This window comes from Bos grunniens, chromosome 4 (genome assembly GCF_055505025.1).
Source record: "Bos grunniens cultivar Pamir isolate PY7600 chromosome 4, Bosgru_T2T1.0, whole genome shotgun sequence".
NCBI classification, from domain to species: Eukaryota; Metazoa; Chordata; class Mammalia; order Artiodactyla; family Bovidae; genus Bos; species Bos grunniens.
This window is the reverse complement of record NC_141168.1, coordinates 81771460-81787775: the sequence shown is the minus strand read 5'-3', so window position 1 is coordinate 81787775 and position 16316 is coordinate 81771460. Positions and strand designations below refer to the sequence as shown.

The 16316-nt window shown below is 37.3% G+C and overlaps 1 protein-coding gene across 16 annotated transcripts in view; it reads left to right on the top strand.

Annotated features, from left to right (window-relative positions):
• Positions 1-16316, top strand: part of CACNA2D1 (calcium voltage-gated channel auxiliary subunit alpha2delta 1) — a 527964-nt gene that overhangs the window by 395339 nt on the left and 116309 nt on the right. For all 16 annotated transcript variants that reach the window (XM_086397179.1, XM_086397175.1, XM_086397178.1 and 13 more), the window contains exons 8-10: positions 1571-1640; positions 3884-3934; positions 7348-7447. In XM_086397179.1, coding sequence (XP_086253305.1) covers positions 1571-1640; positions 3884-3934; positions 7348-7447 — 221 coding nt within the window. The remainder of the gene's footprint in view (positions 1-1570; positions 1641-3883; positions 3935-7347; positions 7448-16316) is intronic.

Here is a 16316-nt window from a genome sequence, read left to right as displayed (position 1 = left end):
ATGTTAATTATAATTTAGCTTTTAAGTTATAATTTTAAATTATCAAATATGCCACTCTAATGGCAGAAAGTGAAGAGGGACTAAAGAGCCTCTTGATGACGGTGAAAAAGAAGAGTGGAAAAGATGGCTTAAAACTCAACATTCAAAAAACAAAGATCATGACATCCAGTCCCATCACTTCATGGCAAATATATGGGGAAAAAGTGAAAGCAGTGACAGATTTTACTTCTTAGGCTGAAAAATCACTGTGCAAAGTGACCTTTTGAAATTAAAAACCACTTGCTCCTTGGAAGGAAAGCTATGACAGACTTATACAGCGTATTAAAAAGCAAAGACATGACTTTACCAACAAAAGTCCATATAGTCCATAGTCATAGTTATGGTTTTTCTAGTAGTTATGTATGGATGAGAGAGTTGGACCATGAAAGATGAGCTCTGAAGAACTGATACTTTGGAACTGTGGTGCTGGGAAAGATTCTTGAGAATCCCTTGGACAGCAAGGAGATCAAACCAGTCAATCCTAAAGGAAATAATCCCTGAATATTCATTGGAAGGACTGGTGCTAAAGCTCCAATACTTTGGCCATCACATGTGAAGAACTGACTCATTGGAAAAGACACTGATGCTGGGAAAGACTGAGGGCAGGAGAAGGGGGCAACAGGGGATGAGATGGCATCATCGACTCAGTGGACATAAGTTTAAGCAAACTTAAGGAGATAGTAAAGGACAGAAAAGTCTGGTATGCTGCAGTCCATGGGGTCACAAAGAGTTGGACACAACTGAGTGGCTAAACAAGAAAAAGTACTCAATCTGAAGTTCCAGTACTTTGGCTACCTGATTGGAAGAGCTAACTCATTATACAAGACCCTGATGCTGGGAAAGGTTGAGGGCAGGAGGAGAAGTAGGTAACAGATGAGATGGTTGGATAGCATCACTGACTCAATGGACATGAGTTTGAGAAACTCTAGGAGACAGTGAAGGACCGGGAAGCCTGGCATGCTGCAGTTCCTAGGGTTGCAAAGAGTTGGACATGACTTAATGACTGAACAAAACAACAAGGTTAAAAAATTATGCTGTTATAACAGTCCAAGAAGAACAGTCTTTTTATAGACCAAGATAATATAACATTGAATGAAAATAAAAGGATCAAATAATTTAAGGTATAGTTTTCATTAGTGGCAAATACATTTTCTGTTAAATTTTTCTGTTAGTAGAGAGGAAAGAAAATGTATATTTTCTTGACACTTGGTGAAACATACTCATGGGTACTCTGAACATCCCTATGCCTACAGGTTATTTTTGAAATAATATGAAAAAAATTGACTTAAGCCATTTTCTTCTGTACTGCTATGTTGTTTTCCATTTAAAAATGAAAAAGATTAAAGGCATAAAACTCTGGTATCTCCCAGTTTAACATTGCTGTGGATAAGTGGAATGTGTCCCTTAGTGCTTTGTAACTTTTAAAAATATTGCTTTCCTAGATAACACCTAATATTTTGGTTTTACTTCTCTATTTTAAATTTAACTTCTCTTGTTCTTTCTAATTCTTTTTGTGTCTCTTTTTTTAAAGCTTCTCCATGGGTTGATAACAGTAGAACTCCAAACAAAATTGACCTTTATGATGTACGCAGGAGACCATGGTAAGAATGTTTGGGTAATAATGAAAAGATGAAAAAGACAAAATAAGTTTTATTTCTTTTTCTTTCTTTTTTTCTGGTGTAAAAGTTGGAGGGACTCGTTCTACTATTAGTGTTAATATTGTCTGATTATTATAGAGCTCGTGTGTGTTTTTTTTTTCTTCTATACATTTGCATTTTCTGTACACTTCTACTTTTAAAAATAAAGTTAAATGAAAATGATGAGTTCAGTGGGCACTGATAATGAATATTGTTGAACTGATTCATCAAATGCATTTGAAGTGGACTTCCTTTAAGTTTTTAGTTAGTGTCATCTCTAAATCTCTTTTAGCTTTTAGGGATTTCTGTTGAAATACTCCCACTTCCTTATAGTAGGGCTCTAACAAAGTGTCCAGATAGAGTAGAAGGTAGTTTGCCTCTGGCAGTGAATTAATGAGAACTAGCCCCAAGGAAAGAGCTACCCCTAGTTACAGACATATTGCTTAGGTTTCATTTTTCCAAAAAGAAAGTTTAATTGTTCCTTCTAAAGAAACTCATTATTCTAATATATAAGTAGAAGAATACCAAAAAAGTCATAATTACCCTTGTTGGGACATAATTGTTAAACTTAAGTATTTAATTGATTTTTTAATGTATGTAATACATGGCTATACATTTTTTAATGAATATGCATGTTATTATACAGTATACTGCTTTGTAAGCTACTATTTCATATCAATACCTTTGAGTACCTTTTCATAAGAAACACACTTAACATCATTTTAAAAGAATGACTAAATGGTGAATTATTTTAAAAATCCTCTATTAATGGACATATAGGTGATTTCTCACCCTTTGTTAGGATTCAGACAAGTTCTAAGACACATAATGGTCAATTCAAAGAAATATATTTAAAGCTTTTAAAATACTCTGTTAAATGTCCTAGTAGCAATTTACATTAATACCAACTGTGTGTAATATTACCAGATGCTATTAATCCACATATTATTCTTGTTAATATTTCTCCAAGTTCGTGGCCTTGGAGCCATAGGTTGCTGAATGGAGGCAAACCCTCTGCCACCATGTGATTTAGGTTCAGGAACCAGTTGTTTTGGCAGAAAATTAGAAATTAGGTCCCAACCAGAGGAGACAGATGAAATTCTGTCCTCTCATTTTCCCATGGAGACGCATGCCAGGACCATTTGTCAAAATGCTAGACATGAACTAGATTTGCCTTTCATTGAAATAACCCAGCAACCCTGCCATTTTACCCTCTGACAGAGAAGCAAACTTGAATGCAAGCTAAAAATTCTTTTCCAAGACCATATAATCCTGAACAGTTACTAACTGTGCTGAATGTTGTCTGAAAGCTAATTGGCAAGTTATCTGGCAAGCTTCTGAGAAGTTAGATTTACAGTGGTGGACAGTAAGTAGAACATGGAGTTCAGATTCAGGTCTTTTTGTTAGGCAGGCCCCAACAAAGGCAGGCCCCTAGTTCCCATCAGTCTACAGCCAGGCGCCATGAGCTTTTGGGATTATTCACCTTTAGTTAACTTTATGTCTACAGTGACTAAGCTATTCTCCTAGAGTTTCTTTTCATACACAGAGATTCTGAATCTGTAGGAGTTGGGTTTAGTATGACAATCAATATTTTGAACTGACTCTCCAGGTGATTTTTAGATACTGTAAAGTTTGAAAACCACTACTTGAAACTCTTAGAAATAACATTATATATTGCTGTGTTTCTAATTACTTTATTGTCCCTTTGTATTTCCCTTATATTGATACTGCTTTTTCACTTTCCTAGACTACCTATTTATTTTTGTGGGAATTGTGTGTGTGTGTATTTAAATTAATGACATAATCTTATTATTTATTTTTATTATTATTCCTTAGAGTGAGTTTTGAAACTGTGATCAGCAAAATGGAATTTAGGATAACTTTTTTCCCCCTTAGGGAAATACTCTTCCAGAAGTTAATTTCTTGTACTCCTAGTATTAAAGTACACCTCTTATTCCTTTGTTATAAATACCTGTAAAACATACTTTAAATATTATACCTCTGATATCTCTATTATGTTAAATATTGTGTTTTTAAGTTGATGTTGCAGAATCATGAATTAAATAGTATCATCTACCTAGATAGGAAGGACATAGGGCCATGCTTGGAAAATGTCTCAGAGATCAGTAAATAGCAATTCAACAAATATCAATGTTTGAGATTTTACAAGAGAAAAAAAAATACTCATATGAGTTTATTTGTTTCAGGTACATCCAAGGAGCTGCATCTCCTAAAGACATGCTTATTCTGGTTGATGTGTAAGTAGTTAAACATTACATTATTTTTTATATACTGAGAATATAGGAAGGGTTTTCAGTAACAGTAATAGTTTGAGACTAGAAATAGGTGGGGAAGAAAAAAACCAAAGAATAATTATTATGACTTTGTTTATATCCAGACAAAGAAATCAAATTAAGACAGTAACAAAACAAACAAAAATTCTCTTGTTGAAAATGAGAGGAATCTTTGTCAGAATTGAAAATTATAACTTGGTTCTGAAGTCTAAGCTTTTTGAAAAATTATTAATTTGCTTCTAGTTTTTTGCTTGTTAAACAGTATTAAAGTACATGATTGCTAAAACCAATCATTTTCTGCTACCAAAAATGTAAAATTGTTTAGGTGGCACTTAGTCACTATTGATCCAAATATCTTTTAGGGATTGGTCACAGAATAGATTACTACTAGATATATTGCATTTCCATACTGGAACTTTCTCAAGGGAAATGCTGAAATACACAAAAAAATTCATTAGTTTTTATATTGGTTATGTATTTGTCTCCTTGTTTCAAGTTAGGTATGTGTGTATAATCTTCCAATAAGATTGAAATTGAAATTTGAAACTGTAGGACATAGAGAAGACTATATCCTGCAATGAAGATTCAGTTTTTAAGACCAATACTACAGAATTAAAAACATGAGGTATAAAAGCTTTTATTATTTTCCCTGAGAGACAAAGATTATATCCTCATCTGTTCTTTACTTCTCTGGTGGTGTAAGAAGAATTTGCCTGCAGTGCAGGAGACTTGAGTTCAATCCCTGCATCAGGAAGGCCCCCTGGAGAAGGGAATGGCAACCCACTCCAATAGTCTTACCTGGAGAATTCCATGGACAGAGTATCCTGGCAGGTACAATCCATGGAGTCACAGAGATTCGGACATGACTGAGCAACTGACACTTTCACTTTCATCTGTTCTTTGCCACTGGAAGTAACAAAATTCCATGTTTTATAGGCAACTAAATTCATTTCACAGAATATTGTCAGCATTTGAAAATTTCTCCATTATAACCTGAAGTAAACAAGTTTAAAATCTTTTAATCTTGCCTGAGAAAGAGAAGATGAATGAAGTCAACAAATATAACTTAAATATTAAATTTCATTTCATTTGTTAAAATGAGTTTAAATTTCATCTTTTTAAGTTAAATTATTGTAGATTTTGTACATTTGCTAATCCTTGATAGTCTTCTGAAATATAAATCTAAATGGGAATGCGATATGTTGTAATCCTATTGGATATATGCTAATGTCCAGACATAATTTCTTATATTAAGATATTTAGAATGCATAAGGTCTACTAAAGTTAAAAATAAATGAGCATGAGGTTGTAATGGCATTTTAAAAAATTATTTCAACAGAACTAAACTGAGAGTATCTTATATACAATGTGATGATATAGAGACAAAGATTATTAAGACACAGTTCCTCCTCTCAAAGATGATTCAAATGTATTAGTGAAATGAAACCTTATTCACAAATAACTTAAAACAATTATAGAAAGTGTGAGATATAAAGTATGACATAGCACTGAAGGAATTCATAGGTGAGAGAGCACATTTCAATTTGAAGTGTCAGGAAAGACTTCATTAAGGAGATAAAATTAGAATTGAATCCTTATAGCTAAGATTTAACAAGGCAGGCATGGAAGGGAGAGAAAAGAGTGGAATTTCAGATGGGAGAATTGATAGAAGCAAAGTAACATTGTTGAGAACATCTAGAGGGACTATATGGAAGGTGGAGGTAGGAGAGAGAGAAGACAATGAAACTTTCTGAATGCAAGGCTTTTAAGATTCTTGGATGTTTTGTAGGTAACTGTTTTGTAGGTAGGGCTTCCCTGGTGGTTCAGTGGTAAAAATATGCCTGCTATCAGGAGACACAGGTTCACTTCCTGGGTCAAGAAGAATCCCTGGAGAAGGAAATGGCAGCCTACCCCAGTATTCTTGCCTGGGAAATCCCATGTACAGAGATCCTGACGGGCTATAGTCCATGGGGTTGCAGAGTTGCCAGATATGACTTAGTGGATAAACAGCAACATTTTATAGGTAACAGAAATGGATGAAGATATGCTGCCAGAATTTTCACCTGTTAGCATGGGGCAGAGAAAGAACTACGAGATGAATGGTTGTCACTCTGGCTCTGGATCTCGAGGTGGTAAACACATAAGCTAGAATGGAAAGAGGATGGAGAGAATACAATGAATAAGAGAGGCTGTCTGAATGGGAAGGAAAGTTGAGAGGGAGAGTGAAATTGAATGACTGAAATCTAGTGTGGTTGGTATCAAGGGCATATGTAGGAAGGAAAAATAAGTTTTGGGACTAATGTGTCATTTTGGACATTGAACCCATAGTCATTTAACAAACAGCTAGAAAAATAAAACTGGGGAAAAGTTAGGAGCTACAAAAGTGAATACAAAAGATATAAAAGTGAAAGTTAATTGCCCAGTGGCAAGGAAAGATTGAGTGACTTCACTTTCACTTTTCACTTTCATGCATCGGAGAAGAAATTGGCAACCCACTCCAGTGTTCTTACCTGGAAAATCCCAGGGACGGTGGAGCCTGCTGGGCTGCCGTCTGTGGGGTTGCACAGAGTCAGACACGACTGAAGCGACTTAGCAGCAGTAGCAGTAGGAAAGATTGAAGGCAAAAGGAGGAGGGGGCGGCAGAGGATGAGATGATTAGATAGCATCAGCATTTCAATTGACATGAATCTGAGGAAACTCCAGAAAGATAGTGAAAGATAGGGAAGCCTGGCATGCTGTATTCCATGGGGTCACAAACAGTTGGACATGACTTAGTAAATGAACAACAGCAACAAATTGCCTGGAGATGAGCCACAGAAATAGATGAGGTCATCCAGGATCATAAAATATATAAAGACAAGATAAGTGATGACTAAATCCCTGAGAATATCTACTTTAGGAATAAAACAAGGCATTGTGTTTACAAATCTATTATCAAATTCTTATGCTGCTACATAATAATTGTTTAATCAAGTCAAATAGTGCGCTCTTAGGGCGATGACTGCATTATATTAACCTCTGTAGCCCTCACTTCTAACTTGGCTAATAGAGCTGATATTCAGTATATATTTCTTGAAAAAGTGAATATGCCATGAGTATCTGTAGTTTCTTAAAATTATCACTTGAAATGTAATTTTCATCCTTGTAATTAGAAATAAATACATTCTGATGCTTGTAGCAAAGAAAGACAAAATTTCTTGTACTTTATTTCTACTTGCTATCAAAAGTAGGACTTTTTCTAGTACTGATATTTTAAAGACAAATTATGTTAATATTATATAGCGTCAGTGCATAAGTTGCATTTCCTTAGGGTGTCTGATGTTGACTAAATGCATAGTCATTAACATGTGTGGATCTGTTTTTTTGTTTTAAAATAGGAGTGGGAGTGTTAGTGGTTTGACACTTAAACTGATCCGAACATCTGTCTCCGAAATGTTGGAAACCCTCTCAGATGACGATTTTGTGAATGTAGCTTCAGTAAGTATATGATGATTGCATTTTTGTTGAGTTAAATCTGCAATTTTTATCTCTCTCTGATTTTAAGTGTCTGATTGTGTTTTGTCACAGATAGACTGAGATATTTCTGGTCCTATTACAAGATGGTCTTACTAAGCTGTTCTCTCTTGTTACTCATTCTCCTATACTTTCACACCAAGGTCCTTTCTCAGTGTTTGTGCCCATGAGAGAAATGATTAAAGCAATGAATATGAAGGGAAAACATTATATATATATTCTCCTTGACTCAGAGGAGCTTAAGCTGACATGCACCCCTGTACTCGTTGATGTCATTGTAACTCCTAATAAGTATTGACTTTGCAGTATAATTGTATGACTCTTTTTTGTTCATTATAATTCTCAACTTTCACACTGGACATATGTTCATAATGTAGTATGTTTTTAAAGTTTATTTATTATTATTATTAACATGAGAACTAATAGATATTTGAATCTGCTTTCTTAAAAATCTTGTTTCCAGGAACCATTTTAGACCTTTCTCTCATAAGTAGAGAGATTTGATTTCTGAAGCAAATAAAGGAGGACAGAATGAATGTTACTGTATTTCATTTTAATTCATAGTATTTTGGCAGAAAATTTCATGACTGTGCACTGGTTGATTTAATTTCATGTTTGAAGTGGTTATATTCATAGAGATGAAGGTAAAAGAAGATGTAATTGTGGTGAGGTCATTTTGTATTGAATGTAAGAGAATGGCTCTGCCTCTGAAACCATGTGGCAGGAAGTTAAAGCAGGTGGTTTACAGTCAGTTTACTCCCTTCACAGGAAGGGCACCCACTAGAAGATAAAGGTAGTCAGAAGAACTGAGTTAATCTCGTCAACCAGAGCCTCAAGTAGCTAGACAAATTGTTTACTAAGGGGAAGACAAATTACTTTGAAATGCTTTTAGCAGAATATCCCTAGCTAAGGATAACATAGGGCTTCCCTTGTGACTAAGCTGGTAAAGAATCTGCCTGCAATGCAGGAGACCTGAGTTCAATCCCTAGTTTGGGAAGATCCCCAGGAGAAGGGAAAGGCTACCCATCCAGTATTCTGGCCTGGGCAATTCCATGGACTCTATAGTCCATGGGGTTGCAAAGAGTCAGACACAACTGAGAGACTTTCACAGAGTTCAGTTCAGTTCAGTCGCTCAGTTGTGTCCGACTCCATGCAACCCCATGAATCGCAGCATGCCAGGCCTCCCTGTCCATCACCAACTCCCGGAGTTCACCCAGACTCACGTCCATCAAGTCAGTGATGCCATCCAGCCAGCTCATCTTCTGGTGTCCCCTTTTCCTCCTGCCCCCAATCCCTCCCAGCATCAGAGTCTTTTCCAATGAGTCAACTCTTCGCATGAGGTGGCCAAAGTACTGGAGTTTCAGCTTTAGCATCAGTCCTTCCAAAGAAATCCCAGGGCTGATCTCCTTCAGAATGGACTGGTTGGATCTCCTTGCAGTCCAAGGGACTCTCAAGAGTCTTCTCCAACACCACAGTTCAAAAGCATCAATTATTCGGCGCTCAGCCTTCTTCACAGTCCAACTCTCACATCCATACATGACCACAGGAAAAACCATAGCCTTGACTAGACGGACCTTTGTTGGCAAAGTAATGTCTCTGCTTTTGAATATGCTATCTAGGTTGGTCATAACGTTCCTTCCAAGGAGTAAGCGTCTTTTAATTTCATGGGTGCAGTCATCATCTGCGGTGATTTTGGAGCCCAAAAAGATAAAGTCTGACCCTGTTTCCAGTGTTTCCCCATCTATTTCCCATGAAGTGATGGGACCAGATGCCATGACCTTCGTTTTCTGAATGTTGAGCTTTAAGCGAACTTTTTCACTCTCCACTTTCACTTTCATCAAGAGGCTTTTTAGTTCCTCTTCACTTTCTGCCATAAGGGTGGTGTCATCTGCATATCTGAGGTTATTGATATTTCTCCCGGCAATCTTGATTCCAGCTTGTGCTTCTTCCAGCCCAGCATTTCAGATGATGTACTCTGCATATAAGTTAAATAAGCAGGGTGACAATATACAGCCTTGATGTACTCCTTTTCCTATTTGGAACCAGTCTGTTGTTCCATGTCCAGTTCTAACTGTTGCTTCCTGACCTGCATACAGATTTCTTAAGAGGCAGATCAGGTGGTCTGGTATTCCCATCTGTTTCAGAATTTTCCAGTTTATTGTGATCCACATAGTCAAAGGCTTTGGCATAGTCAATAAAGCAGAAATGGATGTTTTTCTGGAACTCTCTTGCTTTTTCCATGATCCAGCAGATGTTGGCAATTTGATCTCTGGTACCTCTGCCTTTTCTAAAACCAGCTTGAACATCTGGAAGTTCATGGTTCACATATTGCTGAAGCCTAGCTTGGAGAATTTTGAGCATTACTTTGCTAGCGTGTGAGATGAGTGCAATTGTGCAGTAGTTTGAGCATTCTTTGGCATTGCCTTTCTTTGGAATTGGAATGAAAACTGACCTTTTCCAGTCCTGTGGCCACTGATGAGTTTTCCAAATTTGCTGGCATATTGAGTGCAGCACTTTCACAGCATCATCTTTCAGGATTTGGAACAGCTCCACTGGAATTCCATCACCTCCACTAGCTTTGTTCGTAGTGATGCTTTCTAAGGCCCGCTTGACTTCACATTCCAGGATGTCTGGCTCTAGGTGAGTGATCACACCATCGTGATTATCTGGGTCTGGAAGATCTTTTTTGTACAGTTCTTCTGTGTATTCTTGCCATCTCTTCTTAATATCTTCTGCTTCTGTTAGGTCCATACCATTTCTGTCCTTTATTGAGCCCCTCTTTGCATGAAATGTTCCCTTGGTATCTCTAATTTTCTTGAAGAAATGTCTAGTCCTTTCCATTCTGTTGTTTTTCTATATTTCTTTGCACACTCAAGGGTAACATAAATAGAACTTGCTGGGGACCAGCTTCAGCAGAGTTCAGGGATACCCTCAGGATGAACGGCATTGGTGAATGAATGACACGGGGAGGCCAAGCTTCGGTGAGCAAGGCCCATAACTTTATTTTCAAAAGGAACTTTTATAACCTGACTTGTACATAGAGAGAAATGAAAGATGCAAGGTCATGCAGCGTCAGCCCAAACACTGCAGCAATTTTTCCCTTATCGAAAGCAGGCTTTTTTTCTGTATGCCTTTCCATAAACAAGGGTCTTATGCTATGTACCTTATCTTCTGGCCTGGAGGCCTGTTGACATTTTGCGACCCGTTTTTGATAACGGTTGATCAACCAGAAAACTTGTTTTCCCTTGAAGTGTTTTTTTCTTTATATTTCTAATCTGTGTCAGCCTCAGAAAGTACTAAACAGAGTTACATTCTCACGGAGCAAAGGTGCAGTGGGTCACAACAAAGAAAGAACTTATTAGGTCAAAGGTCTGATGTGGTTAATACCAAGGCTACTACTTGTGTTTCTTACATTCCAATACATTAACTAATGCACTCCCAGGTGCACAATGGATAAGGGATATGGGAACTTGGCAGCAAGCATTGGCCCAATCACGAAGCCCTTTACCAGTACTATTCTAATAATTTTTCACCCCTTAAAGGGCTCTGTGCCCATTAGGACTTTTAGAAAGTTTAGGCTTCCCGTACCTTGCACGGTTGGGAAGTTATGAACAATCATGTGTGTTAGTTGTAAGAGTAAGGAAAAACCTGTCAAGCAAGCTAGAATGCCAACAGAGGGGTTAGAATAGAAATATTCGTTTCATGCCCAGGAGACTTGTCAACTTAGAGCCCTAAGTTGATTTTCTCCAGAGAAAGGTGGTTGGGGATAGCCCCCTGCTAATATCAGAAGAGTGGTTGAAAGGCATAACATAGTGAACAATAGACAGACAGATTTTGGTTTCAGGGTAGATGCTCGAGCAGGTCCAGGGAATCCCTCGAGTCCTGATCCGCCTTTGCCTGTCAGGTCTTCTCCGCATGACCTTTGTCATGGGTGGGATCTCCCATGGTGGCTCCCGGCAAGAACTCAAGATCAGTGTGGCAAGATGGCTTTAAAAATACCTAGTAGGTAATATAACACTCTGGGTAATAAACAGGAAATATTTCATGGTTTAAATACTCCCACTATACAAGGAACCCTGCAAACCTCTTTTGAGACTTATTTCATCTGGCCCCAGAACAGTGTCTTCAATACAGTAAGGGAGGGTCTGTTCTATTAGTGTTCTAAGGCTACTTAACCAGAATAATGCAGACTAGGTGGCTTTAACTGAAGAAATTTTTCTCTCACAGTGCTGGAGGGTGGAAGTCCAAGATCATGGTGCCAGCAGGGTCAGGTTCTCCTGAGGCCACTTTCTTGGCTTGCAAACTGCTGCCCTCTTGCTGCCACTTCCTTTGGTCATCCTTCTGTGCAGACTGATTTCTCTTCTTCTCCTTATAAGGACACCAATGATATTGGTGTCATATGCTCTTACCCTGATGGTCTCATTTTTTTTTCCATGTGTCCCCTCCCTCTTTTTTAAAAATTTATCTGTTCTTTAACTGAAGGATGATTGCTTTACAGAATTTTGTTGTTTTCTGTCACCTCATTAAAAAAAGATTACCTATGTTTACTGTTACATTTGGAGATAGTAGGGATTAGGACTTCAACATAGGAATTTCAGGGGGAGACAGTTCAGCTTGTAACACCTAGGAACTGCCCTCCATGCCCAATTCTTTCTGTGTTTTATCTGAACATTTAGCAGTCCTTTAGCTTAGCCAAGAAAGTATTATTCATTCAGTCATGTCCAACTCTTTGAAACCCCATGGACTATAGCCCACTAGGGTTCTCTGTCCATAGAATTCTCCAGGCAAGAATACTGGATTGTATACTGACTCCCTTCTCCAGAGGACCTTCCCAACCTAGGAATCGAAACCAGGTTTCCTACATTGTAGGCAGATTCTTTACCTTCTGAGCAACCAGGGAAACCCTAGCTTGTTTATATCCTTGATATTATTAGTAAAGTTTGATATTGCATAAGAGCTCTGATTAATGTTAGTCTGATTTTATAACCTGACTCCATGTGTTAGCTCATAACATATTCAACAAAATGTGTACAAGTAAAATGTAATGGTTGGTCTCTGAAATAAATTGATTAGAGAAGGTAATCAATTAATTTATACATAAACATATTTATTATAACTGCATTGGAAAGGTTGTTAACAAAATGTTATGTTTGGCATAGCAAAAGAGGAAATTGTAAAAACACTAAATTCAGTACAGATTTGGCATATCAAATGAAATTTATATAAAACCAGCTGACATTAAACATGACTAATGTCTTAATATGGCTTCTTCCTGGTTCTTACTTATGGATTCCAGTGTAAATGGATTTATCTGTGACATGGTCCCAAGAAACACAAGGAAGCGAGACAAGGAAAGGAAGGAAACCAATTAAAGAAATTTTATTTAAAGGAACTCAATCCTACTGAGAAAGTCTAGAAGCTGTATAGTATATGAACTGTTATTCTGCCTCAAGGTCAAGTGAACTGGGGTTTTAAGTGTGTACCAGCATTCCGTATGTGCGGAGATAATAGACTCCGGTCATAACAGAACTGAAACAGAAAGTTGCAGGTGATGGTAGCTAGAAACCTGTCCAGAATCCACTATGTTCAGTTAATAGTCCTTAAAGATGGCATCTAACATGTCATTCAAGACCAGTGTTTCCTCATTGATTTTTTTATATGGATGATCTTGCCATTAATGAAAGTAGGGTCTTAAAGTCCTCTACTATTACTGTATTACAGTCATTTTTCCTTTTGTGTCTGTTGCTATTTGCTTTATGAATTTAGGTGTTCCTATATTGTGTGCATAGCTATTTACAAGTGCTATATTCTCTTGTTAAATTGATCCTTTTACCATTTAAAAGTTCCTGACAGGGTAACCATTGTTTTTTTATGAGTGGATACAGTCTTGTGCCAGGACATTAGTGGACTTCATGCCATGGTTCAAAGTATAAACTGCATCTTGATGGACAGCATTTTAATTCAAAGACTGAAATCTCCAAGTTGGAGCTTTCATATATAAGAGGCTATCCCAATGTTGTTGTTTTTTTTTTTTTCCCCAGACTGGCAGTTCCCAACTGATGCATTATATCATAGACCCAGTGGATTCTGTGGTCATTTGTTTGTTGTTAGACCTCCTTTACCATAAAACAGATTGCTTGATTTAATGTGAGGTTATGCAACATTCTATAATGATAACCCTTCATGATAAATCAGACAGTTCAGAGGATTATCTTAGTGGATGAGGAAATGTAAACAGGAAGAGGAATGCTTAACTGAAATATGTATCAATAACAAGGAAAACAAAATTGACCATACCCCATTCCAGAATTATAAATAAAGACTGCTTATAACCTATTTGATATCAAGTTGTTAAATGTCTTTTTAAAGAGTGATACTGTTTTGAATTCTCACCACTGGATGATTTCCAGTGGGTTGGCCATTCACCAGTGGCAATAGGTATACATGCTAGGTGAGAAAGAGCCTGTATTTTTAGGTCCACATAAATTCCCTTTCTCTCTGCTACCTGGTTATTGCATTTATTTGCAGTTCCTACATACAAAGGCTGGATGACTTTCAGTGGACGAATCCTCCTATCCACTCATTTAGTACCTCCTCTGTAATGAATCGGAGAAGGCAATGGCACCCCACTCCAGTACTCTTGCCTGGAAAATCCCATGGACAGAGGGCCTGGTGGGCTGTAGTCCATGGGGTCGCTAAGAGTCAGACACAACTGAGTGACTTCACTTTCACTTTTCACTTTCATGCATTGGAGAAGGAAGGGGCAACCCACTCCAGTGTTCTTGCCTGGAGAATCCCAGGGACGGGGCAGCCTGGTGGGCTGCCGTCTATGGGGTTGCACAGAGTCAGACGTGACTGAAGCGACTTAGCAGCAGCTGTAATGAATGTTGTCCAGTGGTGATTGATTTCAAACAGACGTCTGCACACTTGATGCCTGCTCCCATAGATCCATCCTTATGCTTCTCCAGAACTCTTTGTCTTGGGAAGGTCTTCCAGTCTTGATTCTTCAAGGGCATTGGCCAACCAGCCAAGCCATTTGCCACTGTGCAAGAGTCCACGTGTTTTCTTATCTCAGTCTGCTTACTTCTTCACACCAAGTTAATACCCAGGTGGTTTTTGCCTCGTAATCCATCAACATCCATTCCCTGGCATGTTCTCCCACTATCTGCTGATTCATATTAAACAAATATTGCATCTCTTTTGTTGCGTATTTTCTTCTGTTACCGGCACAAGTAGCATCTACTTAAGTTGAAACTGAACAATACTTTTAAAAGTATGTTTTAAAAGACTTCCTGACTAAACAATAGAAATGAATTTGAATGAATTTTGTGCTTTCAACATTTAGCCAGCAACTAATGATTCTTTCCTAACTAAAATAAAGAACTTTGATGGAATTGTGATTGACCTTTGCTTTTCCTGAAAATATAGCTGTCAAATGTGTGTTTCTTTAAAGAGAGTTGTTAACTAAGTTCTTTTGAAACAAAATTGCAAGATGTTTCCTTGTGATCTCAGTGAATCAGGTTAATACAGACTTTACTGATGTATTGACAGCTCTCTGACAGCTCACAGTAAATCCTTGCTGGGGCATGCTCACATGATGTAGCTTGAATATGTGACTGAAAGCATGTAAGTAAAGTGAATATGTTGCTTTTAAAAAGAACTCTGCATGCATTTGATATGGAAGTAATATATCTCAATATCTCAGGTTAAAATTATGGAAATACCTCAGTTACATATTCAAAAATAGGGGAGAAGAGTGATATTTAAAGATATATAATTCGTGCAAGTTCTAAGATGAATATTGCAAAAAATATTTGAAAGATGAAGTCATAGTGATTTCACACTCTACTCCTAGAGAAATTTATTAGTGGTCTTAGTTCCTAGTATAATGGCTTGTTTGGTTGAGATTCATTAGTATAATTTACTTTATTTTAGTGGTTTATGGCTGTTATTTACCATAAGGAGATACTTTTGTCAACTATACTCTGATTTTTTATTAACTATATATTTTTGTTTGCTTTTGTTATCTGAGAAAAATGATTAGTACATTTTCAGAATTGAAAAGTCACTAAATGATAATAACTTATATTATTCCAGACATAAATTTGTTCTTCAGAAAATAAATACAAACAAGATCTAAAGTAGATATTTGTCATTGTTTATCTAGTTTATGTATTAATCTTTAATTTCATCATATCATAGTGAATTCTTAGAGTTAATTTTTCTTACCACTGCTCATGATGTGCAGGGAGTGGTCTATGTGTTTTAATAGTTACTCATTTGTTCTCTACGACAACCTTGTGAGGGAGATAATATTACTGATGTAAACTTTATAAAGAAATAGAAAATGTAGTTTGCTATTTCCAGTGTATTCTCTTAGCAAAACTCTGTTAGTCTTTGCCCTGCCAAATTTGCCTGTTACTCCAGGTATCTCTTGACTTCCTATTTTTGCATTCCAGTCCCCTATAATGAAAAGGGTATCCTTTTGGGGTGTTATTTCTAGAAGGTCTTGTAGGTCTTCGTGGAACTGTTCAACTTCAGCTTCTTCAGCATTACTGGATAGGACAGAGACTTGGATTACGGTGATATTGAATGGTTTGCCTTGGAAATGAACAGAGATCATTCTGTCGGGGGAATCTGTAATTTCCTTGGTTCTGTCTTGTTGCAACAAAAATTTGAAGCAATGGACAGACCAGTGTTACAGCCCTCAGACGGACCAGTGTTACAGTGCTGTGTTACAACTCCGTTTTATTTAGAAAGTAAAGGAAAATACATCCTCAAGGCGTGAGGGTGTGCTGACCGAAAAGACGCAAAGTCAAGACAGTCCCCTGGC